Source organism: Populus euphratica, unplaced genomic scaffold, assembly GCF_000495115.2.
Source record: "Populus euphratica unplaced genomic scaffold, PopEup_1.0 scaffold46.1, whole genome shotgun sequence".
In the NCBI taxonomy this organism is placed as follows: Eukaryota; Viridiplantae; Streptophyta; class Magnoliopsida; order Malpighiales; family Salicaceae; genus Populus; species Populus euphratica.
In genome coordinates, this window is record NW_011499852.1 from 2,262,876 (window position 1) to 2,289,665 (window position 26,790).

General features: G+C 31.7%; 3 protein-coding genes across 3 annotated transcripts; 1 reads left to right on the top strand and 2 right to left on the bottom strand.

The window, feature by feature from the left end:
* Positions 1-753: 753 nt before the first annotated feature.
* On the bottom strand, positions 754-1,544 carry LOC105121891 (uncharacterized). Its single transcript, XM_011020748.1, has one exon. It carries the CDS (start codon positions 1,397-1,399, stop codon positions 896-898), a length of 504 nt encoding a protein of 167 aa, XP_011019050.1. The 5' UTR covers positions 1,400-1,544; the 3' UTR covers positions 754-895.
* A 4,381-nt stretch (positions 1,545-5,925) lies between these two features.
* LOC105121892 (uncharacterized) lies at positions 5,926-6,763 on the bottom strand. The gene has a single exon (XM_011020750.1). It carries the CDS (start codon positions 6,600-6,602, stop codon positions 6,099-6,101), a length of 504 nt encoding a protein of 167 aa, XP_011019052.1. The 5' UTR covers positions 6,603-6,763; the 3' UTR covers positions 5,926-6,098.
* Positions 6,764-22,537: 15,774 nt separating this feature from the next.
* Positions 22,538-26,790, top strand: LOC105121893 (F-box/LRR-repeat protein 3-like). Its single transcript, XM_011020751.1, has 8 exons — positions 22,538-23,409; positions 23,801-23,926; positions 24,270-24,374; positions 24,465-24,858; positions 24,940-25,069; positions 25,235-25,529; positions 25,639-25,890; positions 26,355-26,790. The coding sequence occupies exons 1-8, from the start codon at positions 22,765-22,767 to the stop codon at positions 26,406-26,408; spliced, it is 2,001 nt and encodes a 666-aa protein (XP_011019053.1). The 5' UTR covers positions 22,538-22,764; the 3' UTR covers positions 26,409-26,790.

Below are 26,790 nucleotides of genomic sequence, written 5' to 3' on the forward strand. Positions count from 1 at the left end.
CAGTATTCCGGTTTGGATTGCACCGACATCTCTTTTCTAAGTTTGGCCATCTCTTTATCCTTTCAATTTCAGTTCTTAAATTAATCAATCAATCCTTTTATTTATATGATAGGCCTGCATTTAAAATGAACATTTACCATAAATTAAAGATATTTTATATTATTAGATATATTATTATAAAATATAGGAGTTATTGATATTTTAAGTGTAAAATAATAATATAAAATCTTGATAAAAATATATTTTTAAATATTAATCATTAAACAGACAAGATTAACATATGTTGTAAAATTCAAGAAACATTCAAATAAATTCTTAAACATGATTATGGGTTCGCCCCTGCCTGCGGCAGTTTTTTACCTGCAAAGGGCAAAACGCACAAATTAGAGAGTTTTTAAGCCATCGAAGCCTCCCCCCACGCGCTTAAAGTTCAACTCACGCCTTCCAAGACTAGTTGGGCGGATGTTGTCACTATTTCATTGACAACTCGTTGTCAACCAATCACTACTGACGTATTTACGATATGAGGAAACCAAATTAAAGAAGTTTATAGGAAAGGAAGGACAAGATTGAAATCTTCGTCAGGGCTGTGTTCTAACAGTACTCAACTGGGGATCATTGAAAAGCTGCAATGAATTGAAAGCAGTGGTTGAGCCACTGATAAGAGTTTGCAATGATGATCATTTTCTGTGTCAAGTTCATCAACGAAGGCCGCTAATATTTGTGCAGGTACTCTAGTGTACAATTTATCAATTTTTCTTAGGAAACCATATGAACATATTCCTTAATTTCCTAACGGAATAACCCCCTACCTTTGAATCTCAAGTGTACAATGTGTCGATTTTTCTATAAAAAACTCTAAACCTTAGCTAGAAAGAAGAAGGTTCATCTGTGATCAAAACTCCTCCGGTATCGGCTCCAACGCCAGAGTCCCCTGCCTATAATTCACTAACCGGTAACTGGTAGAGCTCGTATCATTTCCTTCCAAGACCTTAACCCCACTCTCTGATCCCTTCTCCTCCCACAAGTCCACGGCCATAGCAGGCAAAACCTTAGCACCACTTCTCTTCTTGCTCGACCTTTTCGCACAAGCAGCTATGGTAGACTCAATGATTGCCAACTCCGACGCAGAAATTTTACAGTTTGCCTTACTTAAAGGAACTGACAGGTATACCTTTCCAGGAAAAAGCTCATCGTCAGCTCGCATGGCTATTGTACGACTCCTTTGCTTCAGCTCATCTACTGGAGCGATGACATGGCCAGGTTCTTCAAGCATGAGCTCTGCAGCTTTTACTGGGAGACTAACTTGCCTTAAGTTTCCCTGAGAATTTATAAGTTTTGCAGTCTTAGGTTTTCTTGAGAGGGTAACAACAACACAGCAAGAAGTGTAGTTTCCCATATTATTTCAAGTTTGATCAGCTTGCAGGAACAGCTAGCGCTGGCAATTGTGATGGTGTTTCTTTCTGGTTAATTTCTTAGGTCATTGGATTGTGGGGGAGGAGCCTATATATATATATAGAGAGAGAGAGAGAGAAGAAGAAGAAGAGTGAAGAAAGGAGAAGGAGTCAAGTAAAAGAGTGGACGGTCAAAAGAGTGTAAAAGAAGAGTATTATGACGGGAGTTGTGGGGAGCAGAGAGAAAGAGGCTGCCCAGCTGGGAGTTGGAACAAAAACACGCATTTGTTTTTCCTTTTTGGTCATGATTTAGGCGTGAAAATGATGCTGATTTTTGTCCTTTGTTTTTGTTTCGGCCTTGTGTGAGGAAGCCACATGGCAGCACTAGAATTATTACCAAAGAGAATAAAGAAACGTTGTCCTTGTAATTACCACATAAATTAATCTTGAACGTTAACTATAAATACTGACTTTGCATTGCGCACTAATCTACGCCGCTGGTTAGCTTAAACTTTTTTATAAAAAAATGATATTTAAGGTATTTGAAATATATTTTAAAAAAATATAAAAAACACTACAGCTTGATTTATAGCCCTGAGTGGTTAAATATGCTATATTTTTAATTAGATAAAAAAACAAAGGACTAGAAATTGAAATTGAAATTGAAAGAGTAATAAATGGATTCAAGCTTCTTTGAATTTCAAGTGTTTGAGATTAAAAAGTTGAAACTGTCTTCGTGTGCTTTTGGTCCCTTTGAAATTAGATTTGATGGGGCTATGTCCATTAAATAATGATTTTTTTCAAAACAAGTTTAACCCATAATTTAGGTTAGAAGACCAGAAATATGGTTCATCAAAAACCTATAAAACTTAATCTCTAATAAATTAAATATTAAAAAATAAAATAAAAAAATAAAACTATAAAAAAGGATTTAAAATAAAAAAAATTAAAAGAATAAAAATTAAAACTAAAATAAAAAAAATAAAAAAATAAATTAGGGTGCAACTACAAAATCTTTTTTATTAAATAGTGAAATTAAAAAGAAAAATAACTTTAATAAAAGGATAATAAAATTAAAATAATAAAAATAAAATTAGAAAAAAATAATATATCATAGATTGGAGGATGAAATTGCAAAATAATAAAATCTTTATAAAAAATCTTTTAAAAAAATTAGAAGTAAAAAGAAATAAGTTCTAATAATGATAAATTGTTCAACCATCACTAACACATATCGTATTAACAAAAAAATAATGTATTGGAGCTTTCAAAAATATAAAGAAAATATATTTTTTATCATTAGAAAGCACTGCACTACCTAGAATGCACAAACACCTCTCTCGCACGCATCAAATATTTTTTTCTTTTTAATAATAATTCATCTTTAATAAAAGATCAAATTGCTTATTATAAATATTCAGTAACAAAAAAATTTAGTAAAAAGATCTAAAGATACCTAGATATATATACAAGTATTATTGACGTGTTTTCTAGCATAATTTTTTTTAAATATATTTTTAAAACATAAAAATAAGAGGATTGAAATGGCATAGTAATTCCTTCGCTTCTTATCTGATACATTGTAGCACCAAGTCAGTCTCACAAAACAAAAATCAACGTAATACATAATTATCTAGATGGTGGCCAAGTGATAAGAACTTAGGATTAAGAGATTTATTCCTTCTGTGGTTTCAGGTTCGAATCCTTAATTGCTCATATGATGGTCACTGGAAACTTACATGATCGTTAACTTTAGAACCCAGAAATTAATCATGGTATGTGTAAATTGATCCAGACATCCACATTAATCTAAAAAACCAAAAAACACGTGGATAACTCTTAGCTCATATTAACTCATAATACCATCTGGCCCTTCCATCCACTGTCGTCTTCGTCTGTCATCCATATCCATTTAGATGTAGTGTTGGTGCTATCCAATGCTTCAAGACCCTGGCTCAGTCAACTCTGCCAGGTTGGCTGACAACATTCTCCATCCGAGAAACTTACAACATGACGTGGCAGCATATGAAATTGGAGAAATTTTCCACATGGGAAGAGGTGCACTTCACGCTTTGACATGTAAAACAAAGGTGAGCGTGTCTAATGAGGTGCGTTAAGATGCGGTGTAATGGCATCTTCCATCCCTCAACAATTTCAGTTCTGTCACATTGGGCCTATTTATTCTAAGAAACGCAATCAGGTCCTTGTACTATCATCGACCTTGTATAAATCTGATGTGTTTAATCCTGGATCCACATAGATAACTATTCAGGCAGAGGCTTCTCAGAATTGTGACATGTGGCTCACTAAATCAAGTTTTAACGAAGAGATTTACGGAAATTTGATGATTATATTTATGGAAATAAAAATAACATATAGAAATTGGAAAGATTTCGGAGAGGATATGGCCCCAGCACACGTTTTATTTACGCCCCTGAAACCTCTGCATAAAATGTAGATTAATAAATGACATTCATTTCATTTTGAATTACTCACCCAAAATTTAAACCCTTAATTTGATTAATCTCGCAGAGCCTGTGTATATTCGTCTACAATTTTGTAATTATTTGTTCTGTTCTTTTATTATTATTATTAACAACCACTCTTTTCTTACTATTTATTTTCTTTCCCATGCTTATTAGCGCATGACAGATGGCAAACTTTTCAATATTCTAATTCTAATTGGTGATGTATTGCAAATAATAAAACGTTCCTAGTGACATATGCGGCTACAAGACAACAATCATTTATTATTTTAATAGATATTATGAGAGTATTTGAATGTGTAGTGTTAATTATTTTTTATTTAGAAAAATATATTAATAATATTTTTTATTTAAAAAATTATTTTCAAGCTCAATATATTAAAATAATTTGAAAATATCAAAAATATATTAATTTAAAATAAAAAAATTAATTATTTTCAAAACTATTTTTGAAATATAGCACCAAGCACGTAATTCAACATGATTCTTACAAGCTTCTTAAGCCATGGACTCCTTCGAAATGTACAATAAAGGTACAAAAACAAGGAGCATTCACACCAATCCTTTCTATATTTTAGCTAAATTTTAGTTAAAATAACTAAAAAGCTATTTTAATTAAATGGTTAAAAATATTATCATATTCGTGCTCTTTAGAATAAAGAGTCATGAATATTTTATTATTATTATTTTAATTAATTAATTATAATTATTTTTAAAATTCAAGTGACTAGAATTTTCATAATTACTCAGTATGACCATTTATATGATAGCTAATACTGTGATTTTAAAAATCTTTATACAATTTTATCTATATTTTCAAATAAATTAATTTCATCAAATTTCCTTAAAAAAAGATGTTTAGAATGATCACCATCTAAACAGTCACCACAAAAATAAAATTACTAGCAATTATTTAATTTATTTTAAATAAAACTAAACTCCATTACTGAAATTTTTTTGTAACATATGAGAATATCAAATATAAATTTGTTGTTGCTGATTTATGAGCAATAAATTTTGATTAAGTAAAGGATTAGCAAGCCCTAATAAAATGGGCCAAGTAAGTCAATTGACTAATCAAGTTTAACAATACTAGGTTGTTTTACTTCTTTTTTTATATTTTTTTAAATTAATGCTTTTCTAACATGTTTTTTTTTTAATTCTTCAATTTATATTTAAAATAACATTTCTTTACTCCTTGATTTCATTTATAAAACCTCTTTTAAATGATATTTATTTAAAATTTTAAAAAAATTATTTTAATTCATCCATAATTTATATGCATATACAATTTTTTTTTATAAAAGAAAAATATTCTCGTTACATAGCACTACTTAAATAGCTAGTAGTATTTTACCAATTATGCTTGCCAACACTCATTTTTTACTTGGTATATTCACATGCTACATGTTAAAAAACAAACTAATATTTTCTCACAAATCAGCCCATATCTGAATTTAAAAAAATCAACATAATTGAAAAATAATATAGTTCATGAGTTCATGAATGTATTTTATGAAAAAAATTATTACTATTAGACGAGCCTAACTTGAAAATTAATAATATCTTATCAAAATTCTAATTTTTATTATAAGTAATAATAAAAATAATCATTCCATCTTAAGATTTAAATTTATTTAAGTCTAACCAGTACAACTCGTGAGTTCTTGCGTAGACAAGGTTAACATGTATTGTAAAATTCAAGATGAAACATTCAAATAAAATCTTAAACATGATTATGGGTTCGCCCCTACCTGTGGCAGTTTTTTACCTGCAAAGGGCAGAACGGACAAATTAGAGAGTTTTTAAGCCATCGAAGCCTTCCCTCACGCGCTTAAAGTTCAACGCACACCTTCACCACCGACGTATTTACGATATGAGGAAGCCAAATCAAAGAAGTTTATAGGAAAGGAAAGGACAAGATTGAAATCTTCGTCAGGTCTGTGTTCTAACAGCACTCAACTGGGGATCATTGAGCAACTTGCTACGAATTAGCAAATGATGATTTTTTTCTGTGCAAAGTTCATCAACGAAGGCCGCTAATATTTGTGCATGTACTCGTGTACAATTTATCAATTTTTCTTAGAAAACCATATGAACATATTTCTTAATTTCCTAACTGAATAACCCCTACCTTTGCATCTCAAGTGTACAATGTATCCATTTTTCTCTAGAAAAACTCTAAACCTTAGCTAGAAAGAAAAAGGTTCATCTGTGGTCAAAACTCCTCCGGTATCGGCTCCAACGCCAGAGTCCACTGCCTATAATTCACTAAACGGTAACTGGTACAGCTCGTATCATTTCCTTCCAAGACCTTAACCCCACTCTCTGATCCTTTCTCCTCCCACAAGTCCACGGCCATAGCAGGCAAAACCTTCGCACCACTTCTCTTCTTGCTCGACCTTTTCGCACAAGCAGCTATGGTAGACTCAATGATTGCCAACTCCGACGCAGAAATTTTACAGTTTGCCTTACTTAAAGGAACTGACAGGTATACCTTTCCAGGAAAAAGCTCATCGTCAGCTCGCATGGCTATTGTACGACTCCTTTGCTTCAGCTCATCTACTGGAGCGATGACATGGCCAGGTTCTTCAAGCATGAGCTCTGCAGCTTTTACTGGGAGACTAACTTGCCTTAAGTTTCCCTGAGAATTTATTAGTTTTGCAGTCTTAGGTTTTCTTGAGAGGGTAACAACAACACAGCAAGAAGTGTAGTTTCCCATATTATTTCAAGTTTGATCAGCTTGCAGGAACAGCTAGCGCTGGCAATTGTGATGGTGTTTCTTTCTGGTTAATTTCTTAGGTCATTGGATTGTGGGGGAGGAGCCTATATATATATATAGAGAGAGAGAGAGAGAGAGAGAAGAAGAAGAGTGAAGAAAGGAGAAGGAGTCAAGTAAAAGAGTGGACGGTCAAAAGAGTGTAAAAGAAGAGTATTATGACGGGAGTTGTGGGGAACAGAGAGAAAGAGGCTGCCCAGCTGGGAGTTGGAACAAAAACACGCATTTGTGTTTCTATTTTGGTCTTTATTTAGGCGTGAAAAATTATGCTGATTTTTGTCCTTTGTTTTTGTTTCGGCCTTGTGCGAAGAAGCCACGTGGCACCACTAGAATTATACCAAAGAGAAGAAAGAAAAGTCCTCCTTAATTACCACATAAATTATTGAAGAATGAGCTTGAATCTTGAACGTTAACTATAAATACTGACTTTGCATTGCACACTAATCTACGCCGCTGGTTTGCTTTAACTTTTTTAAATGATATTTACGTTATGCAAATATATTTAAAAAAAAAAAAAACCATCACGGCTCGAGTTATAGCCCTGAGTGGTTAAATAAGCTGTTATTTCTTTTTTTAAGTAAGCAAAGGACTAATAAATGAAATTGAAAGACTAAGAAATGGATTCAATCTTCTTCGAATTTCAAGTGTCCGAGAATTGGTTCCTCAATTAAAAAGTTGAAATTGTCTTCGTGTTATTTTGGTCCATTTGAAATTAGATTTTACGGGGTTATGTCCATTAAATAATGGGTTTTTTCAAAAACATATTTAATCAATGGCTCAGATTATTATACCAAAAACATCATACATGAAAAACTATAAAATCAAATCTTAACAAGGCAAAATGCTAAAAAATAAAATTAGGATAAAAAAATTACAAAAAAGAATTTAAAATAAAAATTTAAATTTAAAAGAATAAAAATAAAAATAAATTAGAGTGTAACCACAAATTCTTTTTATTGGAGGGTGAAATTAAAAAAAATAATTTTAATGAAATAATAATAAAATCAAAAGAATGAAGACCAAATTAAAAAAAAAATATCATAAATTGGAGGATGAAATTGAACATTAATAAAAAATTTACAAAAAAACTAACAAAAAAATTAAAAATAAAAATAAACTCCACTGATAATAAATCATCCAAACATGTCATATTAACAGGAAGGGAAGAGAATGTAGTAACGCTCTTAACATGACAGAAAAACATTTTTAATCACTATAATGCACTACACACGCTATCTACAGTGCACAAGTTTCTCCCTAGCCCACGCTGGATGTTTTTTCCATTTAAATAATAATTAACCTTTGGTAAAAGGTTAAATTGCCTCTTAAGAATCTGTTAATAGAAAAAACCTAGCAAAAAGATCAAAAGACCCTGGATACATGGTTTTTTTTTTTTTCAAGGGTAAATTACTCTTTATATCAAAAAATTTAAAATTAACAAAGATGAGTATTTTTATCTTGTTTTTTAAATACAGTAAAATATATTGTTTGTTTGTTACTTTAGATCTCAAAAACCCAGGCATGCCTTCACCACTAGATTACAAAGTATCTTTTCATATAAATATACATTAAAAATATATTATAGATAAGATAATTATTGTCAAGTATATGATTAAAGATATTAAATATTATATCCATTTTTTTCCAATACAAAACTCTATTAGTGTTTTAGCCGTGACAAACTTTTTATATTAATTAATCGTATAAAGAAACATATAATATTTTTAGATGATCCTATGAGATGCTATTAGCAAAGCTTCATATAAATATAACATGTTATAAGTAAAGTTTCACTCCATAAATTATTAGGTGACTTTACATTCAAAAGCATAACATTAATCATTTCCACTAAGTTTTTATTTTTCTATTTTGGTAATATCATTATATTGTAGTATATAAGGTGTTGTCATTTGATAAATTATTTCATTTTCTTCACAAAATATAGAAACTTCTTAGAAAAGTATTCACCTCCTCTACAAGAACTTTAATCTTTCTCTCCTTTTGATTTTTTACAATTGTTTTAAATTTTGTGAATTTTTCAAATGCTTCATGTTTAGTTCTTAATTAGTAAACTTATGCAAAATAGAAACAATCATCACTAAAAGTTATGAAATATATTTTTCCACCTCTAGTTAATACACCATATAATTTATATATATCATAATACAATAATTTGTATAATTGAGATTTTTTTTTCAATCTTAACAAATAGATTATTAGTCATTTTTTATTGAACACACAATTTTTATTTATCATTATAATCATGTTGATATAAAATATAACCATGTTTGTACATATACATCAAATATCTATAATTTAAATGATATAAGCTAGCATACCATAAGGAAGAAGTGGACTTAGCATATAAGTATAAATAACATATATTTTATTAATTCCAAACTTAAACATGTCATCATAAAAATATTTTTCACAAACATCATACTATTAAATATAATAGTGTTATTTGACCCTAAAACAAAATAAAACCTTTTCTTACTCCACAGACTAACAAATCTAAAGTTTTTTTTTTTCTAATTTCAAGAATAGAAAGCACAATAATCAAAGACAATTTCCATTAAAAAATAAATAGTAAATTAATAGGTTTCATTATAAGAAGCAAACAACAAACAACGAGTTTTAACTAGTACTATAATTAAGTGGAAAGATAAATGGAAATTTGTTTACTTATATTGTAAAAAACTAAATCATGAAAGATTTTTTAATGTTCAAAATGAATGGTAATCTCCTACAAAAAGCTTCTTTTTTTTTCATTGAAAATATAACTACATAACATTATTTTGGTTTAATTTCATTTCAATAATCTACTTTGACAAAATTAATATTAGTGCTATTTGATTTTCAATGAAAGATGTATTGCAGATCTTTAATGCTAAGAGTGTATTTGATATTATGGTAGCTGTTGTGGTTATGGTTTAAAAAAGTTATTTTATAAAAACATACTTTTAGTTAATGTTGGTTTGGAAAAATATATGTGTGGTTAAAATTATGGTTGTCATTGAGGTTAAACAAAAGTAGTTTAATGTGTTTGGTTAATAATGCTTTTTAGAGGTTATAAAATAACTAAAAAAACATATATTAATATTGAAACTAAAATATTATATATTTAACTACTGTTATTACATCATAAAATAAACAATACTTTACATAAATTATTTTTTATTGTTTCATTAAACTATTTGTAATTCCATCATGTACAAAACCCATCCAACAAGAACTACAGTTTTCATGATTTTTTGAGCATGCAACAACATCAGGTAAAATATCATCATAAATAAAATTAAGATTGTGATCAAATTCTGCAAATGCTATGCCATCATACGATCTTCTTCTAATATATTTATTTAGTGTCATTGAATACTGAAAAACATTAATTTCTTAAATAAAACACAATATCTAAGATTTTTTATTTATTTTACTAGGTCGAACCTAGACACCGGGCATTTAGGTTTAGGTTAGACCTGGTCCGGTTATGAATAGTTGAGAAGCTCTCCACTGTTCACATGCAACGTGAACAGTAGAGAGAACGTGAACAGTGGAGAGCTTGCAGAAGACGAAGGTGAAGGGGAAGGAGAAGGAAAAGGAGAAGAGGAAGAGTAGTAGCTGGTGGCGGAAATGACAGAGGCTAGTGGTAAGCCGAGGGAGCTGTCGTGATTTGTGCTCTGTTTCTGGTCTTCTTTTTCGGACATTAGTGAATGCAAAATATGAAGAAGAAGGAGAAGGAGAAGGAGCATAGTACTGGCTAGCGGTAGAAACAACAAAGGCTGGTGGTGAGTTACTCTTCACTGTTCACATTTCACGTGAACAGTGGAGAATGTAGTAGATGAAGGAGAAAACAAAAGGAAAGAAAAAGGAGAACGAAAAGAGAAAAAATAGTGACTGGCGGTGAGCTACTCTCCACTATGCTCTATTTATGTTCCAGTCGCCTTCTTCTTCTTCTTCTTCAGTATCTTTGTAAAATATTGTATTTATAAATATAGTTGCAATAAGTAAAAGAAACATAGCATTGCGAAAAACATACAGTTTCTACTTTAACAAAATTGAGTTTTGAACACAAATAATGGTGGGCTCATGTATGAAAATTACAGTTTATTTTATAACCAAACTATATATTACAACTATTAAAAATAAACACCTCTAAAGAAAGCTTGCTTCTTAGTGTAAGCGGATTATTATATAAAAATAAAAAATATTTAAAAAGTCCATGCACTATTGCTTTTTGAGGGGGGGTGGTTTGAAAATCATGAAAACACCATAACATGGTGATGTATAAAGCTGATTATACATTTAATCAATAGATTTTGATGTTTATAGTTTATTAATGATGGTTTTGACATGTAAAAAGTGGATTGAAGGTTTAATCAATAGATTTCTTGAGGTATTTGGCATGAGTTTTATTAAGGTTGAAGATGATTAAAAGGAGCAAAACAATTTTAGGTCAGAATTAAGCAACCACATCTTTTTGATGACTAAAAAGTCACTTTAAAACATGAAACAAGTTTGTTTATTGAAAAATAATTTTTTAAAAAATAATTTTTTTTAAAATAAATTATTTATTAATATTTGGTAATTTAATGAAAAATAAGTTGAAAAATATTTTTTAATATTTAGTTATGTCATGAAAAATAAGTTGGAAAATAACTTATTAATATTTTAATTTTTTAGAATTTATTAAAATAATGAATAACAAATCTTACAAATTAAAAGGTTGAATAAAAATAAAACTGAAAAAATATAATTTTATAAATTATTTCAAATAAAATAAATAATAATTAAAATAATATAAATCAAATCTAATAAATATAAAAATCAAAAGATAAAAAAATCAAAATAATAATAGCCTCTTGTTTTATTTTCAAATTTAATTCCTCAATCCTTATTTATTTTAGATGAATACAATTACATTTTGTTATGTGATACCAGGCATTAAGCAAATGGTAGAATTCTTCCTTGACATAGCGAGACCCCTATACATATTCAACAAAAACACAATGACAAATACAATCATTAGTAATTTCAATGTAAAAAATTTTGAATAAAAAAAAAGTTGAGTAATAAAAAAAACAATTGGGATGAGCATTTATATTGCACATCCAATTCAGTCCCAAGTGCTAGCAAAGATAAAAAAAGACTTAACATTTGTTTAATGTTTAAATTTAATTTTAAATTTTAAATTTATAACATTTGATTTTATCTTAACAAATTAATTATTCATCCATGGATGTATTTTTTTCTGGATACTAAATAATCCTTTATTCTAAATAGTAAAAAAATCATTAAAATTAATTCCAAATAAATACAACATCAAATGAACAAATTAAAAAAAAAATAAAGGACAAAATAACCTAGATTACCAAGAAAGTTGTTTTTTTTTTTTTAATTCTGAAACACTACTTCAATCTATATATATATATATATATATATATATATATATATTTGTTGATTTCCCCCACTAGCTTTAGTTTTTTTATTTTAATTTAACATTTTAATTTTTTTTTAAATGTTTCAGAAAAATCAAGTGGTGAGATCATTTTGCAACATCTATTTTTAACAATATCTCTGCGATAAAGTGCCGGCGAATTTGCTAGTACAAAACACGTAGTACATGACGTTAGGAGTATCCCGCGTAGAAACTGTGTGCACCTAGGAATGAATGAATTGATTTTTTTATTTTTTTTTATTTTAACAACTATTTAATCAATTTTTTAATCCTTGCAGTATCTATTCTAATAATCTTACAAAACATCGAGCAAATATACACACGTACAAAAGTTCTTCAACTTTAGCTTTTCGTTAGCATATTCCCTTAATCAATTATGTCTGTAAGCTTTTCCAAATGCTTCTATTTGGAAGATTTATTTCACCTGGAAATTGTTAGAGAAACAATATTGGCACCGAGAGAGTAACGTAAAATCTTATATTTGGAATAGACATGATCTATGATTATTATTATTATTATTATTTCATTTTAAAAAATCCGAGTACCATTTCTTTTTTATTTTTTTGAATTGAAAGAATATTTCAGCCCTGCATAAATCTATTTTATCGAGTAAAATGTTTCTTCTCCTTGAAACGATTGGGACGAGGGCAGATAGAAAAGAGAGACACGAGAAGCACAGCGGCAGCCAGACAACACCTCCCCCAGCAGGAAGAAAGAAAGAAAACAAAACAGAATAAAATCTGATAGGCTTGAAAATCGCAGGATACAGTGTTTGTGCTGTAACGAGTGAATCTGTGCTTGGACTTGTTACTGTCTCATCTACTTTTTTGTCTGTTCAGCCCCTCGTCCCCTTTCTGAAGGACGCATTTCAGGACAAAAGGAAAAGGGCAGAAACCTTTATTACAGTCCAAATCCAAGGGGCGAAGGGAGGGTATCTTGTCTTTCTTTTTAATAAAATTGGAGAATTTTGGAATATAAAACACACACAAAAAGAAAATAATAATAAAAAAAAGGTTTTATCAAATTAGGAATTCTAGATATGACCCAACTTCTGGGATGATGGGAATATCAGAAATCTTTCCTTCACTCTATTGTACCGTTCCCATCTGAGAAAGGTGGGCACTGTGCATTATGCAGTCCATTTTATAAGCACAGCAGCTTCTTTACATGATAGTATCTTCTGCTTCTGCTTTCTATTTTTAAAATTTATTATTTATAATAGAGTAAATATAGTAATATACCACGTTTGACGCTTCATTTCTATTAATGACATGGCAATCACATTTAATTCTGTTATTAACACTGGCAAATCTTATTTATTCGTGCACGTTGATTCAATGATCAGACAGATTATAATAAATGATTGGATACCTATGTTTAAATCTAAATTTATATTAGTATTATAAACTTTTAGAAGCAATTTCTTAGAAGTACAACTGTTTACGTGAGCTCAAGCATGTTCTAAAACAAGTCATGCTGGGTCAAAGATGAAATGCCAATGTTTAAATTTTAAAAGTGAGTTTTACCTCAAATTCCGCTAACATGAAAGCAAATATCTAAGAAAATAATAATTTCAAATGCACGTGATGATGTTTCAAAATTTAGGATTTTTTTTTTATGATTGGATATTGGGTTCAGTTAAATGTTCATGTAATTAGATTTATTTTTTTTTATAGCAAATGAATGTGATAGTTTAATGTAAAAATCTTAACACCTGCAAAATAATTATATTTTAATGGATTTAAGGATCCTTTTATGATTAAGTTGATATCTTTAAAGCAAAAAAGTGTAATAAATATGCAAAAACACATTAAATTCTAATAATGAAATTGTTTATTATTGTTTGATATAAAATGAATGTTCTCTTAAAAATAATGTGTGATAAAAATTTATGAACTCCTTATTTGAGTGATTCATAGAGTATTTATACCACATGAACCTCATTTTTTTTTGCTTGAATGAGAGGGGCAGAGAGTCATATCATCCTTTATAGTATTAATAAAGGATAAAAATATCTTACACATGTATTAATAAAAAAGAATATATCTTACACAAACATTATTAATAAATAAAAATACACATTTGTCCAAGACATAAAGCATCAGGTATGTGCTTGGTCTCTAGGATCAGGTTGCATGCCTGAGGCCATGGGCACCTAGATTCATGCCTCACACACCTGAGGCCTCGAGCACTATACGTGATGCTTGAGCCTATAGGCATCAGGCCATGCGCCTCATGCCCAAGCCCAAACCCCAACACTAGACCTAAATTTTTTTTTAATGACTCTTTAGGGTATGAGCCATCATTAAAATAAGTTTTGGGTTGGCTTAGAAATTGTTTAGGAAAATAATGATAAATTATGGTTCTTTAGTAACCTTCTAAGTCTTTATAATATTTTTACTGTAAATACTTTAAAAGATATACTTGTTTCTTAATAGGGTTCTCAATTTTTCTCTGTATAAGAAAAGGAGAGGAGATCTTGAGGCACATAGGGTTTTTAATTTTTCTTTGAATAAGAAAAGGAGAGGAGATCTTGAGGCACATCGCTAAAGTATCTGAACATAAAGTATTACACCGCGATTGAAAAAATTCTTATTTTAGATGAAAAAAATACATGGAAAAACATTTTATGGTGGTGTTAACTTCGACTCTAAGGATATGTAAAAGGTAGTGACATGTATCACCAATTTGGAGGAGGAAGAAGGATGCCTCCCATTATATAAAGACCTCTCTTTATTTCATATTTGAAGTTTCACTCTCTAAAACTTCTCTCCAAATCATTTTATCAAGTTGTTCTGATGTGTGAAGTGTGTTCTTATTGAAGAGTAATCACTAGAGTGTTTAGCCTTCGCGTGGAACGGTGGTAACTTAGTGTAGAATAAAGTGTAACAAGACTTATCTTGAGGTAACTTATTCATATTTAGAATTTTATGTAGTAATGGATCCAAAAAGAGGAAAATATGTAGCATCTAGTACCGAATTTACATTTAAACCAGTGCCACCAGAAACTAAGGATTTCAATAAGGGTTTATATTGGTTAGGATTGAGCTAAGGACTATGTGGTTGGCACTCATCCATTGGAGAACCATCAATTACCTAGGGCTCATAAGAATACAAAGGAAAATAAATTGACCATAAAGCAACTAGTTATGGCTAACAGTTGACAAGAATAAAGGTATATGACCATAATCCCTCGTAAGTTAGTGATGCAGGACAGCTTGCTGAAAGAGTCCTAAATAGACTAGATCCCTAAAAGCATAGCAAATAATAGTTTTGCAAGGATGATATCACTGTCAGGAATCAATTGTCAGTCACTCTTTTCTTATTTAACGTAGACTTTTATTTAGGGTCCTTATTGTTTTGCTAATATTACTGCTTATGTTTAGGACTTGATTTACATATTTAGTGGGGATTTTCCTAGTTCCCTTATTTTACTATTTATTTTTATATGTAATAGTTTAATTACGCTTAGGGTTGACAGTTTATAAATACAAGCAACCCCTAATCATTAGAGGTCTTTTAATTTTGAATAAGAATTTCTTTCAAAAATGTTACTATGTGGCTTCGTGTATTTAGGTGTTGTATTTTTCTCATGGATTCAAGTAAGTTCTAGAAAAAAAGACGGTTACCTTTTTTTTTTCATTATTAACTTTCCATTATGTTAGTTAATATCAGAGTTGGTTTAATCTTTGTTTAGATGGCAAACACATTGAATGATCAAAAAGCCTTTGATGGTGGAAATTATGAAGACAACGTAGTCACACAAGTAGAATTCAGAACTTTCCAGCGTAAAACCTAGCAAGCATTGTAAGCAATCCATGCGACCCTTGCTAGATTAACGACAAGAAATAATCAGCAGTGTAAAGATGAAAGGGGTTGTGAGAATTAAAGGGAAAGGATTAACCCTGTTGGTGAACGTCATCTAATTCCATGTAGGTAATTAGCCTACGAGGAAGAATGATGAAGAATATATTGAACATATATTTAGGCATAATCAATAGGGCCATCACAATACAGGAGATCAAGAACCTTAGATGTTCTGGATGAAGATGGATTTGTCCAATTTTAATGGTCAACTTCAAATTGAGGGGTTTCTCAATTGGTTGGTAGTAGTAGAGAGGTTCTTTGATTATATGGAAATTCCCAAGGATAAAAAAGTGATGTTAGTTACCTACAAATTAATGAGAGGAGCCTCTGTTTGGTAGGAGCAACTACAACTCACACGAATACAACAGAGAAAAGGGATGGTACAAACATGGTCAAAGATGAAATGACTTCTACGATTTAGGTATTTACCACCAGATTATGAGCAGATACTATTTTAATAGTACCAGGATTGCAGATAAGGGAGTAGGATGGTTCAAATGTATGTTGAGGAATTCCACAGATTATCTTTTCATAATATCCTGTTGGAAACAGAAGTGCAATAAATCACTAGGTTTGTTGGGGGATTGCGTTTGAATATACAAGATTAGCTTTTAATGCATACCATTTATTCTTTAACCAAAGCTATTAATTTGGCTATAAAGGCAGGGTGTAATTGGACAGGTCAAAAGCAGTAGTCGTGACTAAAAAATCCTTTGATATTACACATACTATAACAAATAAAAGGAAGTTCCCAATAAACCCACCATCACTGGCCAGTGCTACTGAAGTCCCAAGTGGTAATAGGATGTCGATGATGATTGTAGGAGCAGTGCCTCCAGAAGCACTAAAGAATCCCATGCTACCGATGCAGACAACTAGGGCATCACTCTAATCAGTGTCCAAGGCGTGGTACAATGAACTTGATCTGATTAAAAGAGGAGGCAAACCTAGAGGTAGAGAGGGTAAAAGATGAAACTGTATACACCTACAAAAGAGATGAAATTACACAAGGATATGACGAAGAGTCATTTTCATGTTTTTTGGTAGTTCGATAACTTCTTCTAGCACCAAAACAAATAGAACAGTCATGGTGACATAACATATTTTGAACCCAGTGTACTGTGAATAGAAAGGTATGTGATGTTATTATTGATAGTTATAGTAGTAGAAATATAGTGTCCAAAATAATAGTGACGAAACTAGGGTTGAAGACTGAGAAACACCCATCATCATATAAAATTGGTTGGATCAAGCCGAGTACAGAGACAAAGGTTACTAAGATTTATCGCATTCAATTCTCCATTGAAAAAAATTACGTGGATGATATTACTTGTGACATTGTCGAAATGGATGCTTGCCATGTGATTATAGGGAGGCCGTGGCAATTTGATATGGATGTTAGTAATATGGGCCGTGATAATATATATGTCTTCATGAAAGGAGGGCAGAATATCGTGTTGGGTCTTATAAAAGAGGACTTCTCTATAGTAAAGTCAAAGATCAAGGTGAGGCCGGTATTTATAGTTGATGGAGGGAAATTTATGGAGGAGACCAAATAGGATAGTGATATTTTTGCAGTGGTAGTTGGTGAAGGAATTGGAACAGAATCTCCTAACATCTCAGGGGCATTTCAACCTTTACTAGTAGAATTCCAAGACATAATACCGTCAAATTTACCAGATAGGTTACCTCTCATGCATGATAGTTAGCATTAGATTAATCTAACTCCTAGGGCTAGTCTACCAAATTGGCCACACTATCAGATAAATCTAAAAGAGAGTCACATCCTACAATAACAGGTGGAAGAACAAATCAAAAAGGGATTGGTGCAAGAGAGTATGAGCCTTTGTACTGTACTAGCCTTGTTGGTACCAAAAAAAGATGGCAGCTGATGTATGTGCATAAATAGTCGGGCTATCAACAAGATCATAAATAAGTACCGATTTCTCATCCCTTAACTAAAGGATATGCTATACATGTTAGTCGGGTCCAAAATCTTTTCAAAAATTAATTTAAAAAGTGGATATCATCATATTTGAATTAGACCTAGAGATGAATGGAAAACCGTTTTTAAAAGAAAAAATAGTTTGTACTAGTGGTTAGTAATGACATTTAGACTAACCAATGCCTCAAGTACCTTCATGAGGATAATGAATCAGGTACTTAAACCTTTTACTGGAAGTTTTGTTGTCGTGTACTTCAACGATATATTGATCTATAGTTAGAGTGAATTTGACCACTTTGAGCACTTGAGGAAAGTATTGATAGTTTTGCAGCAAAAAAAGTTGTATATTAATTTTATAAAGTGCAAATTCATGACCATCAATTTATTATTTTTAGTATTTATTATGAGCACTAATAGAATTAAGGTCAACGAAGAAAAAATTCATGCCATTCAGGAATGGCCTACCATAAAAAATATCAATAAAAAGCATAGTTTCCATGGCCTAGCCATGTTATACCGATAATTTGTTAAGGATTTTAGCCAAATCATCGCACCAATCATTGAATGCATGAAGAAAAGAAAGAATTTCTTTGGAGAGCTGAGGCAGAGCATAATTTCATGTTGATTAAGTGGAAGTTGTCTTTTGCCCTAGTTTTAGCATTGCTAGATTTTGACAAATTATTTTAGGTGGACTACGATGCTTCTATCGTTAACATTGGTGTTGTTTTATCTCAAGAAGGCAGACCCATTACATTCTATAGTGAGAAACTTAGTGAGGCTCATGAGAAATGGTTCACCTATGAGCTTGAATTATATGTTGTATTTCAAACTTTAAAATTTTGGGAGCATTACTTAGTGCAGAGAAAGTTCATCCTTTTCAACAATCACCAAGCACTGAAGTTCATTAATAGTTAGAATAGTGTGAACCGGATGCATACATGTTCGGTTTTCTTTATACAATGGTTTACCTTCAATTTGAAACATAAGTCAAGTCAGCTATATAAAGTACGCTCTAAGCCAAAAGGTGTTACTATTTATCATGATGAGGGCTAAAGTTATAGGTTTTGATTGTCTTAAGGAGCTGTATAGTGATGATGAGGGTTTTGGCAATGTCTGGATAAAGTGTCAGCAGGGACTCTCTCATATTCAAGAGTGCATATTCAAGAGAGGTATTTATTTCAGGGCAATCAGTTATGTATCCCCAATAGCTTATTACAAGAGTAGGTGATCATGAATTATATGGTGGCGGCTTGGGTGGACACCTGAGTTGTGATAAGACAGTGGCCCTTGCAAAAAAAAGGTATCGTTGGCCCCAATTGAAGCGAGATATTGGTAGTCATGTCAAGCATTACCCTATGTGTCAAGGGGCAAACCCAGAATTCAGGTCTATACATGCCCTTACCCATCCTGACAACTTCTTGGGAAGATATGTTGATGGACTTTATTCTAGGACTTCGATGCACTCAGCGTATGTTTAATTTTGTTTTTGTGGTGGTAGACATGTACTCTAAAATAACTCATTTTATTACATGAAAAAAAAACGATCGATATTGTGCATGTCACTAATTTATTCTTCAAAGAAGTTGTTCATTTACATGAGGTCCTTAAATCTATCACTTCAGATCAGGACACTAAATTTTTAAGTCATTTTAGAGGACTTTATGACGACAGTTTGACACAACGTTGAACTTCAACAGACTACCCACCCTTAAACTAATGGGTAAATGGAAGTGGTAAACCGAACTCTTAGCAACTTAATCCACTAACTATCCGGGGAGAAACTAAAGCAATGAGATCTTATTGTGGCCTAGACTGAATTTGCCTATAATAGCATGATAAACAGATCCACGGGGAAGACACCATTCCAGGTTGTATACCATCAACCTTCGAGTCATGCCTTAGATTTAGTGCCTTTGCCAAAGCTTTCAAGTAGAGTACTGCAACAGAGCACATGGTTGACCGAATTAAAACAATTCAGGAAAATATACAGAAGAATCTTAAGAAGTCTAATGCCAAATATAAAGCAGCGGTGAACAAAAAATAACGGCTTAAAGTCTTCGAGATAGAATAACTTGTGATGGTGTATTTGTGTAAAGGGCGAATGCCAATGGAAACGTCTAATAAGTTAAGCGACAAAAAGTAAAGTTCCTACCAGATTCTGCAGAAAATTAATGACAATGCATATATAGTGAACCTCCTTGCAGATATAGCTATATCTCCCACTTTCAATGTTAATAACCTATTAGAATATCATCCACCTAACAAATCTTCCTCTCGTCTGCCCAACTCGAGGGCAAATTCTTTTCAAGTTGGGGAGACTAATGCAAAACAACTTGTTGAAGGAGTCTTAAATGGGCTGAACCCCTAAAAACATAACAAATAATAGTTTTATAAGGCTGATATTATTGCCAAGAAATAGTTAACAGTCACTTCTTTTTTATTTAACACATATTCTTATTTGAGGTCCTTGTTGTTTTGCTAATATTATTGCTTAAGTTTAAGACTTGATTTATGTTTTTAGTGGGGATTTTCCTAGTTCTTTTATTTTGCTATTTATTTTTGTAAGTAATAGTTTGATTAGGTTTAAAGTTGGCAGTTTATAAATATAAATAACCCTTGAGGTATTTTTAATTTTGAGTAAGAAAAGTTTTAAAAAATATTACTATATGACTCGTAAATTAAGTGTTGTATTTTTCTCGTGAATTCAAGAAAAAAAAAGTGGTGACTTTTATTATTATTATTATTATCTTTTTACCCCGTCAGGTAGAGAGGATTAGCAAAGAAACTTGGGGTTCTTGTTAAAGCCTGCATAAGATCATAGAACCCTACTGCATGTTTGAGCTAGGATATTCCTTTCTTTTGCAATGATTTACGAGAGAAGTATTCTTCTTTATAATATTTGTGTTAGGCAGCTACATAGTAATAGATGGGTTTTGCTAAAGGTTTTTTTTGGAGTATTTAACATTCATCGGGTTGGAGATAACTTATAAAATATTTGTGTATTTGTTTTATTAACAATTCACATTTTATTTTATTAGATGTGAATTAATATGATTTGTGTTCAAATTTCAGTAAAATGAAATTAATTTTTTGAAAGAACAAAATTCATGTACAAGTTCAACCTTTAATATATTACATACAAAACAATATGATTTATATATACTACAGTATTTATCCAAAAGAAGAAGAAGAAGATTTAGTGATATCTTTGATTTCATGCTCTCCTGTCTTGTGTTTTATTTCGAAATCCAAATTATATTCAATTTATCATGACATTTCAAGAATAACATTAGTTATAGCAAAATAATATTATTCCCACAACACTGTCTGATTTTCATTTTAGTAATGTAAGCTTCTAGTACAGCTTTTTTATTTTTAATTTTAATTATACCCACCAAGAATAAAGAATTTATTTATTTATTTTTAATGGTTTTTGAAAAATAATAGAAGTATCGGGTTAGACTTTAATCTATCCTTTATTGTCTAGTATTTGTTTGTTTATTGTTGTATTTTAAAAATATTTTTAAAAAATTAAAATTTTTTATTTATTTTAAATTAAAATTAATTTTTTTTTTTAAAAAAATATTATTAATACATATTCTAACATAAAAAATTATTTAAAAAACCACCTGAATCTCACTAACAAACAAGTTCTATTCGTTCACCATATGAGATGGTCTGAGTTTGCGGCAAGACAACGACATACATAATGACAGAACTACCCCGGCCAACACTCCCTTCTTTACTCCTTGTCCTTCTCGTCCTCCCCCGTACAGGTCTATCAATGCTCTACCGAAAAGACAGTAATGCCCCCACACTCTTCACTTGGACTTCCTCTCAAAGGAATCTATCAGATTTGTTTGAATAGTGAAGATAAAAAATTAAAAAAAATATTATTAAGCTGCAGAAAAGTTCTACAAAGGCCCAACCTTTTTTACACGAAAATTTTTCATTGTAATAGTCATACATAAGTATGAAACAAGATTTTTATGCAAAAAGTCAAATAACCATAATAACACTAGCTTTTTACAATACGACATATTTTTTTATTTTTTAAATTTATAAAGTACTCAAATTTTGTACTATATAAATATGATATTAATAATAGTTAAAAAAAATTTATTTAACAACGTGAAAAATATAAAAAAAGCATAAATAAAAATGACATAAAGTTTTACTATTCAAGATCAAAAAAGTTATTTAAAATAAATTATTAAAGATTTTAATGTTGTTGGATTTTTTAATTGTGTATTTCATTGAAAAGTTTATTTATCTATAATATTTATCTATTTTTTTATCTTTTAATCTATAATATAAATAAATATCTTCTTTTTTTTATAAGATTTCTAGTCCAATATTTTTTTAAGCGAAATTTCTAGCCTCTCTTATTTTATCTAATTATTTTACATGAATATATTTGATTTATATTATTTGGGGAATGGGGATTTTATTAAAATCACAATAAATAATTTTATATAAAAAGATTTGATTTAAATGGAAATTGTTAGTCTATTCAAACAATTTACAAGGTGAATTTGGTCCTTTGGAAGTAGAGCAGACAGAATAAAATTTAACTAAGACCCGCGAGGCTAATACCGTAATATGAACAACCTTCCTCCTCAATCAGTCGACAGTCGACAGTCGACGACCTTCCTACTCTTCAACTACCTAAACAACAAACCACCACCACCATTATATCTGTGAACGGTTAATTGTTAGCCTCAAAAACCTCCCCTTCCTTCTATAAAAACGTCACCATTTCTCCTCTCCAGTCAAAATCCCAAAGCAAGCCAAACCCAAAGATCACAGCTTTTTAAGCTTCAAAATCTCTTACCATGAAGATACAAAAAACCTCACAAACCAACGCCAACAACTTCTTCGATCTCTTGTCTGAAGAGATTATTTTTACCATCTTAGACTTCACTAACACAAACCCTTTTGACAGAAAGTCTTTTTCTTTAGTTTGCAAGTCATTTTACATTACAGAATCGAAACACCGGAAAAATCTTAAACCTTTAAGACAAGAACACCTTCCAAGAATTCTTAACAGATACCCAAATGTTAACCATCTTGATCTTTCTCTGTGTCTACGACTAAATAACAGTTCTTTGACAGTTATATCAAATATTTGCAAAGACTCATTGAATTCTATTGATCTTTCTAGGTCAAGGTCCTTTTCGTATAATGGGTTGATGAGTTTGGCTTTGAATTGTAAGAATTTGGTGAGTATTGACTTGTCTAATGCGAATGAGTTGAGAGATGCGGGGGCGGCTGCGGTGGCGGAGGCTAAGAATTTGGAGAGGTTGTGGTTGGTGAGGTGCAAGTTGATTACTGATACGGGAATTGGATGTATTGCTGTTGGTTGCAAGAAGTTGAGGTTGATTAGCTTGAAATGGTGCATAGGTGTTAGTGATCTAGGGGTTGGTTTAATTGCTGTTAAGTGTAAAGAGATTAGAAGTTTGGATCTCTCTTACTTGCCGGTAAGCTAATTACTTTTGGTTTGATATTAATTTGTTTCCTTGTGTTTTTGTTTCATTTTTATTTAAATGTTTTATATGGGAACGGATTTACTTTGTTGCTGTCCTAAACCTTGAATTAAGCTAGTATAGGTTAATTTGTTTGTTGGGACCATCAAGTTGGAATCTTTCGCATTTTTCCTTCGTATTTATTTTATAACTTTTGTCGTGTTTTAAGAAGTTAATCGGTTTGAATAAACTCTGGAAATATTCTTCCTACATGTTTATGTTTCCATTTAAGAAATCGTGGCATTTAATTTTTGTAATTAGCCGAGATGAAAGTTGGCGAAGCGTTATCTAATTGAAAGTTTTCGATGAGCTTATATACTCGCATCATTGTTTTCCTGCTGTGCAGATTACAAATAAATGTTTACCATCCATTTTGAAACTACAACATCTTGAATATGTAGCTCTAGAAGGATGCTTTGGTATTGATGACAATAGCCTTGCTGCCCTCAAACACGGCTGTAAGTCGCTGAAGGTATATTGATTTGCGAATCATCAAATTTTATGCTTGCAGATGACAAATATAATATAATGTCATAATGTCCGTAAATGAAATATTGGCATTGATTCCGTAAGTTAATTCTTGCATATTCTGTTTCCGGCTAACATCATTAAGCATATTCTGTTTAACCAAGTTTAGAACATGTTCTGTTTAATCTGCACAACTATAGCATGCTGTTTATGCTCGGCATAAGCAGACAAGTTTGTGGGTAACTGTAAAATATATACTATTTTTGCACTGGGCTGAATGAAATTCCACTTCACATGCACACCAAAGTAATCTGTCTGACAAATTAATTTAAATCTTCCTTTTGCAGGCACTCGACATGTCAAGTTGTCAGAACATCAGTCATATTGGCTTATCTTCCTTAACAAGTGGTGCTGGAGGCCTACAGCAACCTACCTTAGCATATGGCTCTCCTGTAATTTTTTTCACTTTGTTCTTTTTGTAATATTTGAACAGTTTTTATCTGATCCCCGCGCTTACAAATGCCTTGTTGGCATTGTTTCAGGTAACTCTAGCTCTGGCTAATAGTTTGAGAAGTCTTTCCATATTGCAATCTGTCAAGCTAGATGGTTGTCCTGTTACCTCTACTGGATTGAAAGCTATTGGAAATTGGTGCATATCATTAAGCGAGCTGAGCTTGAGTAAATGTTTAGGAGTGACGGATGAAGGTCTCTCTTCTATTGTAACAAAGCACAAAGACTTGAAGAAACTAGATATAACATGTTGTAGGAAGATAACTGATGTTTCTATTGCCTACATCACTAGTTCATGCACCAATCTCACTTCCCTCAGAATGGAGTCATGTACCTTAGTTCCTAGTGAAGCATTTGTCTTTATTGGACAGCAATGTCAGTTTCTTGAAGAGCTTGACCTAACAGATAATGAGATTGATGACAAAGGTTTTTCCTTTGCACTCACACTTTGTATGTAAGAAGTACTTGTATAATAAACTAGCATACTTATGCTCATTTTATTTGCAGGTCTGAAGTCCATTTCCAAATGTTCTAAACTCTCGAGCTTAAAGATAGGAATTTGCCTAAACATAAGTGACAAGGGACTTTCACATATAGGCATGAAGTGCTCAAAACTTGCCGAGCTTGATTTGTACAGGTATTTAGTTGCAATCCTTGAATTTTTTCCCTCATTCTCATTCTCTTAGGCAGATCAGCCTTTGTTTTGTTACTATTTGCCTTGGTTCTAGTCAATGGAATGCAAGTAATTAAAATATGAGCAATCAGTGATTTACGATGAACTGATTGTAGTTGCTTTATTCAGGTCTGCTGGAATAACAGATTTGGGCATTCTCGCAATCTGTCAAGGTTGCTCTGGTCTTGAGATGATAAATATGTCATATTGCACCGACGTTACTGATTGTTCCTTATTAGCACTATCAAAATGCTCAAGGTTAAACACATTTGAAAGTCGAGGGTGCCCTCTTATCACATCTTCAGGTCTTGCAGCCATTGCTGTGGGGTGTAAGCAGCTCAATAAGCTAGACATAAAGAAGTGTCACAACATTGGTGATCCTGCAATGCTTCAGCTTGCTTGCTTTTCACAGAACCTCAGACAGGTATTTTCCCTTTGGCTGTTTGGCCTCCATTGTCTCACTTGTTTGCCAAAACAACACCTTGAGAACAAGTACTGATATAGGTGTTTGCGGTCTATTCTTCTCTTTGCAGATTACTTTATCGTATAGCTCGGTCACAGATGTGGGGCTATTGGCCCTTGCCAGCATCAGCTGTCTGCAAAGCATGACAGTCCTGCACTTGAAGGGATTGACTCCAAGTGGATTGTCAGCTGCCTTGTTGGCATGCGGAGGATTAACAAAAGTGAAGCTCCATGTATCTTTTAAATCGTTGCTTCCACAGCCTCTTTTTGAACATTTGGAAGCACGTTGTTGTGTATTTGAGTGGAGAGATAAAGAGTTTCAGGTATCTCCTTAATTCATGATGAGTTAGCTCAATATGTCCATAGACTATCTGATTAGGCTAATCTAATGATATTATCTGTCATGATCACAAAATTATCAATATGTACCTCAATGGTGTTAGTCGTACTTCGGCGCACATACGAGAGCGTTCTGTCTAGAGGCACCAAGATAATATTTGTGCACATGCATGCTTTCTTCTCAAGCACCCAAAGAAATAATGAAATATTAGCTGGAGACCAAAATTTACCTTTTAGATTTTAGATTCCCACAACTGTAAAATTTTGATGTTCATGTGTTTCCATCAACCACTGTTTTTAAAGTCAGTGGGTTTAAGTTTAAAGCATATATAGATTCACACCCCCCCTCTTTTGGTGAATGAAGCAAAGAATATGTAGATAATTGTCATTCACCGTTTAGTGATTTGGAACTCTTGAAGATTAATGTTCTGGTTGTTATGATTGGCAGGCTGAATTAGATCCAAGGTGCTACAAGTTACAGTGGGAAGGCATAGCTCAATAGAGACAGAAAGCTGTGGTCATTGGGGAGGACAAGTTCTCTTGCCATCAAATGGTATATTCCAAGCTGAGAAGAAGACGAAGGTCGTCCTTGATGTATAGCCAGTGTGAATTCCGGGCATGTTCAAGGTTTGATGCAGCTAGTGATCATGTTTAAGCCTTTCTTTCCTAATTGTATTATACAAGAAAAGGTAAGATCAGGAAGGCCTGATGGTCTTTTAGATGGACAGCTTGGGTGCAAGCGGTGACTTGTACACACGTAAACATGCAACCAAACAAAATAAAATGCTTTGCTTCAATTTTCTATTTTCTATTAAGCTCGCATGACAAGTTCAAAAAGAATATCATAATAATATTATTTTTAACGAATGATATTCATTATGAAA

Excerpts from the sequence above, each read along its gene's own strand:
- LOC105121891 (XM_011020748.1), bottom strand. The coding sequence starts at position 1,399 with ATGGGAAACTACACTTCTTGCTGTGTTGTTGTTACCCTCTCAAGAAAA.
- LOC105121892 (XM_011020750.1), bottom strand. The coding sequence starts at position 6,602 with ATGGGAAACTACACTTCTTGCTGTGTTGTTGTTACCCTCTCAAGAAAA.
- LOC105121893 (XM_011020751.1), top strand. The coding sequence starts at position 22,765 with ATGAAGATACAAAAAACCTCACAAACCAACGCCAACAACTTCTTCGAT. Across the intron at positions 23,927-24,269 it reads ACGGCTGTAAGTCGCTGAAG|GCACTCGACATGTCAAGTTG; the intron begins GTATATTGATTT and ends TTCCTTTTGCAG. Across the intron at positions 25,891-26,354 it reads GGAGAGATAAAGAGTTTCAG|GCTGAATTAGATCCAAGGTG; the intron begins GTATCTCCTTAA and ends TATGATTGGCAG.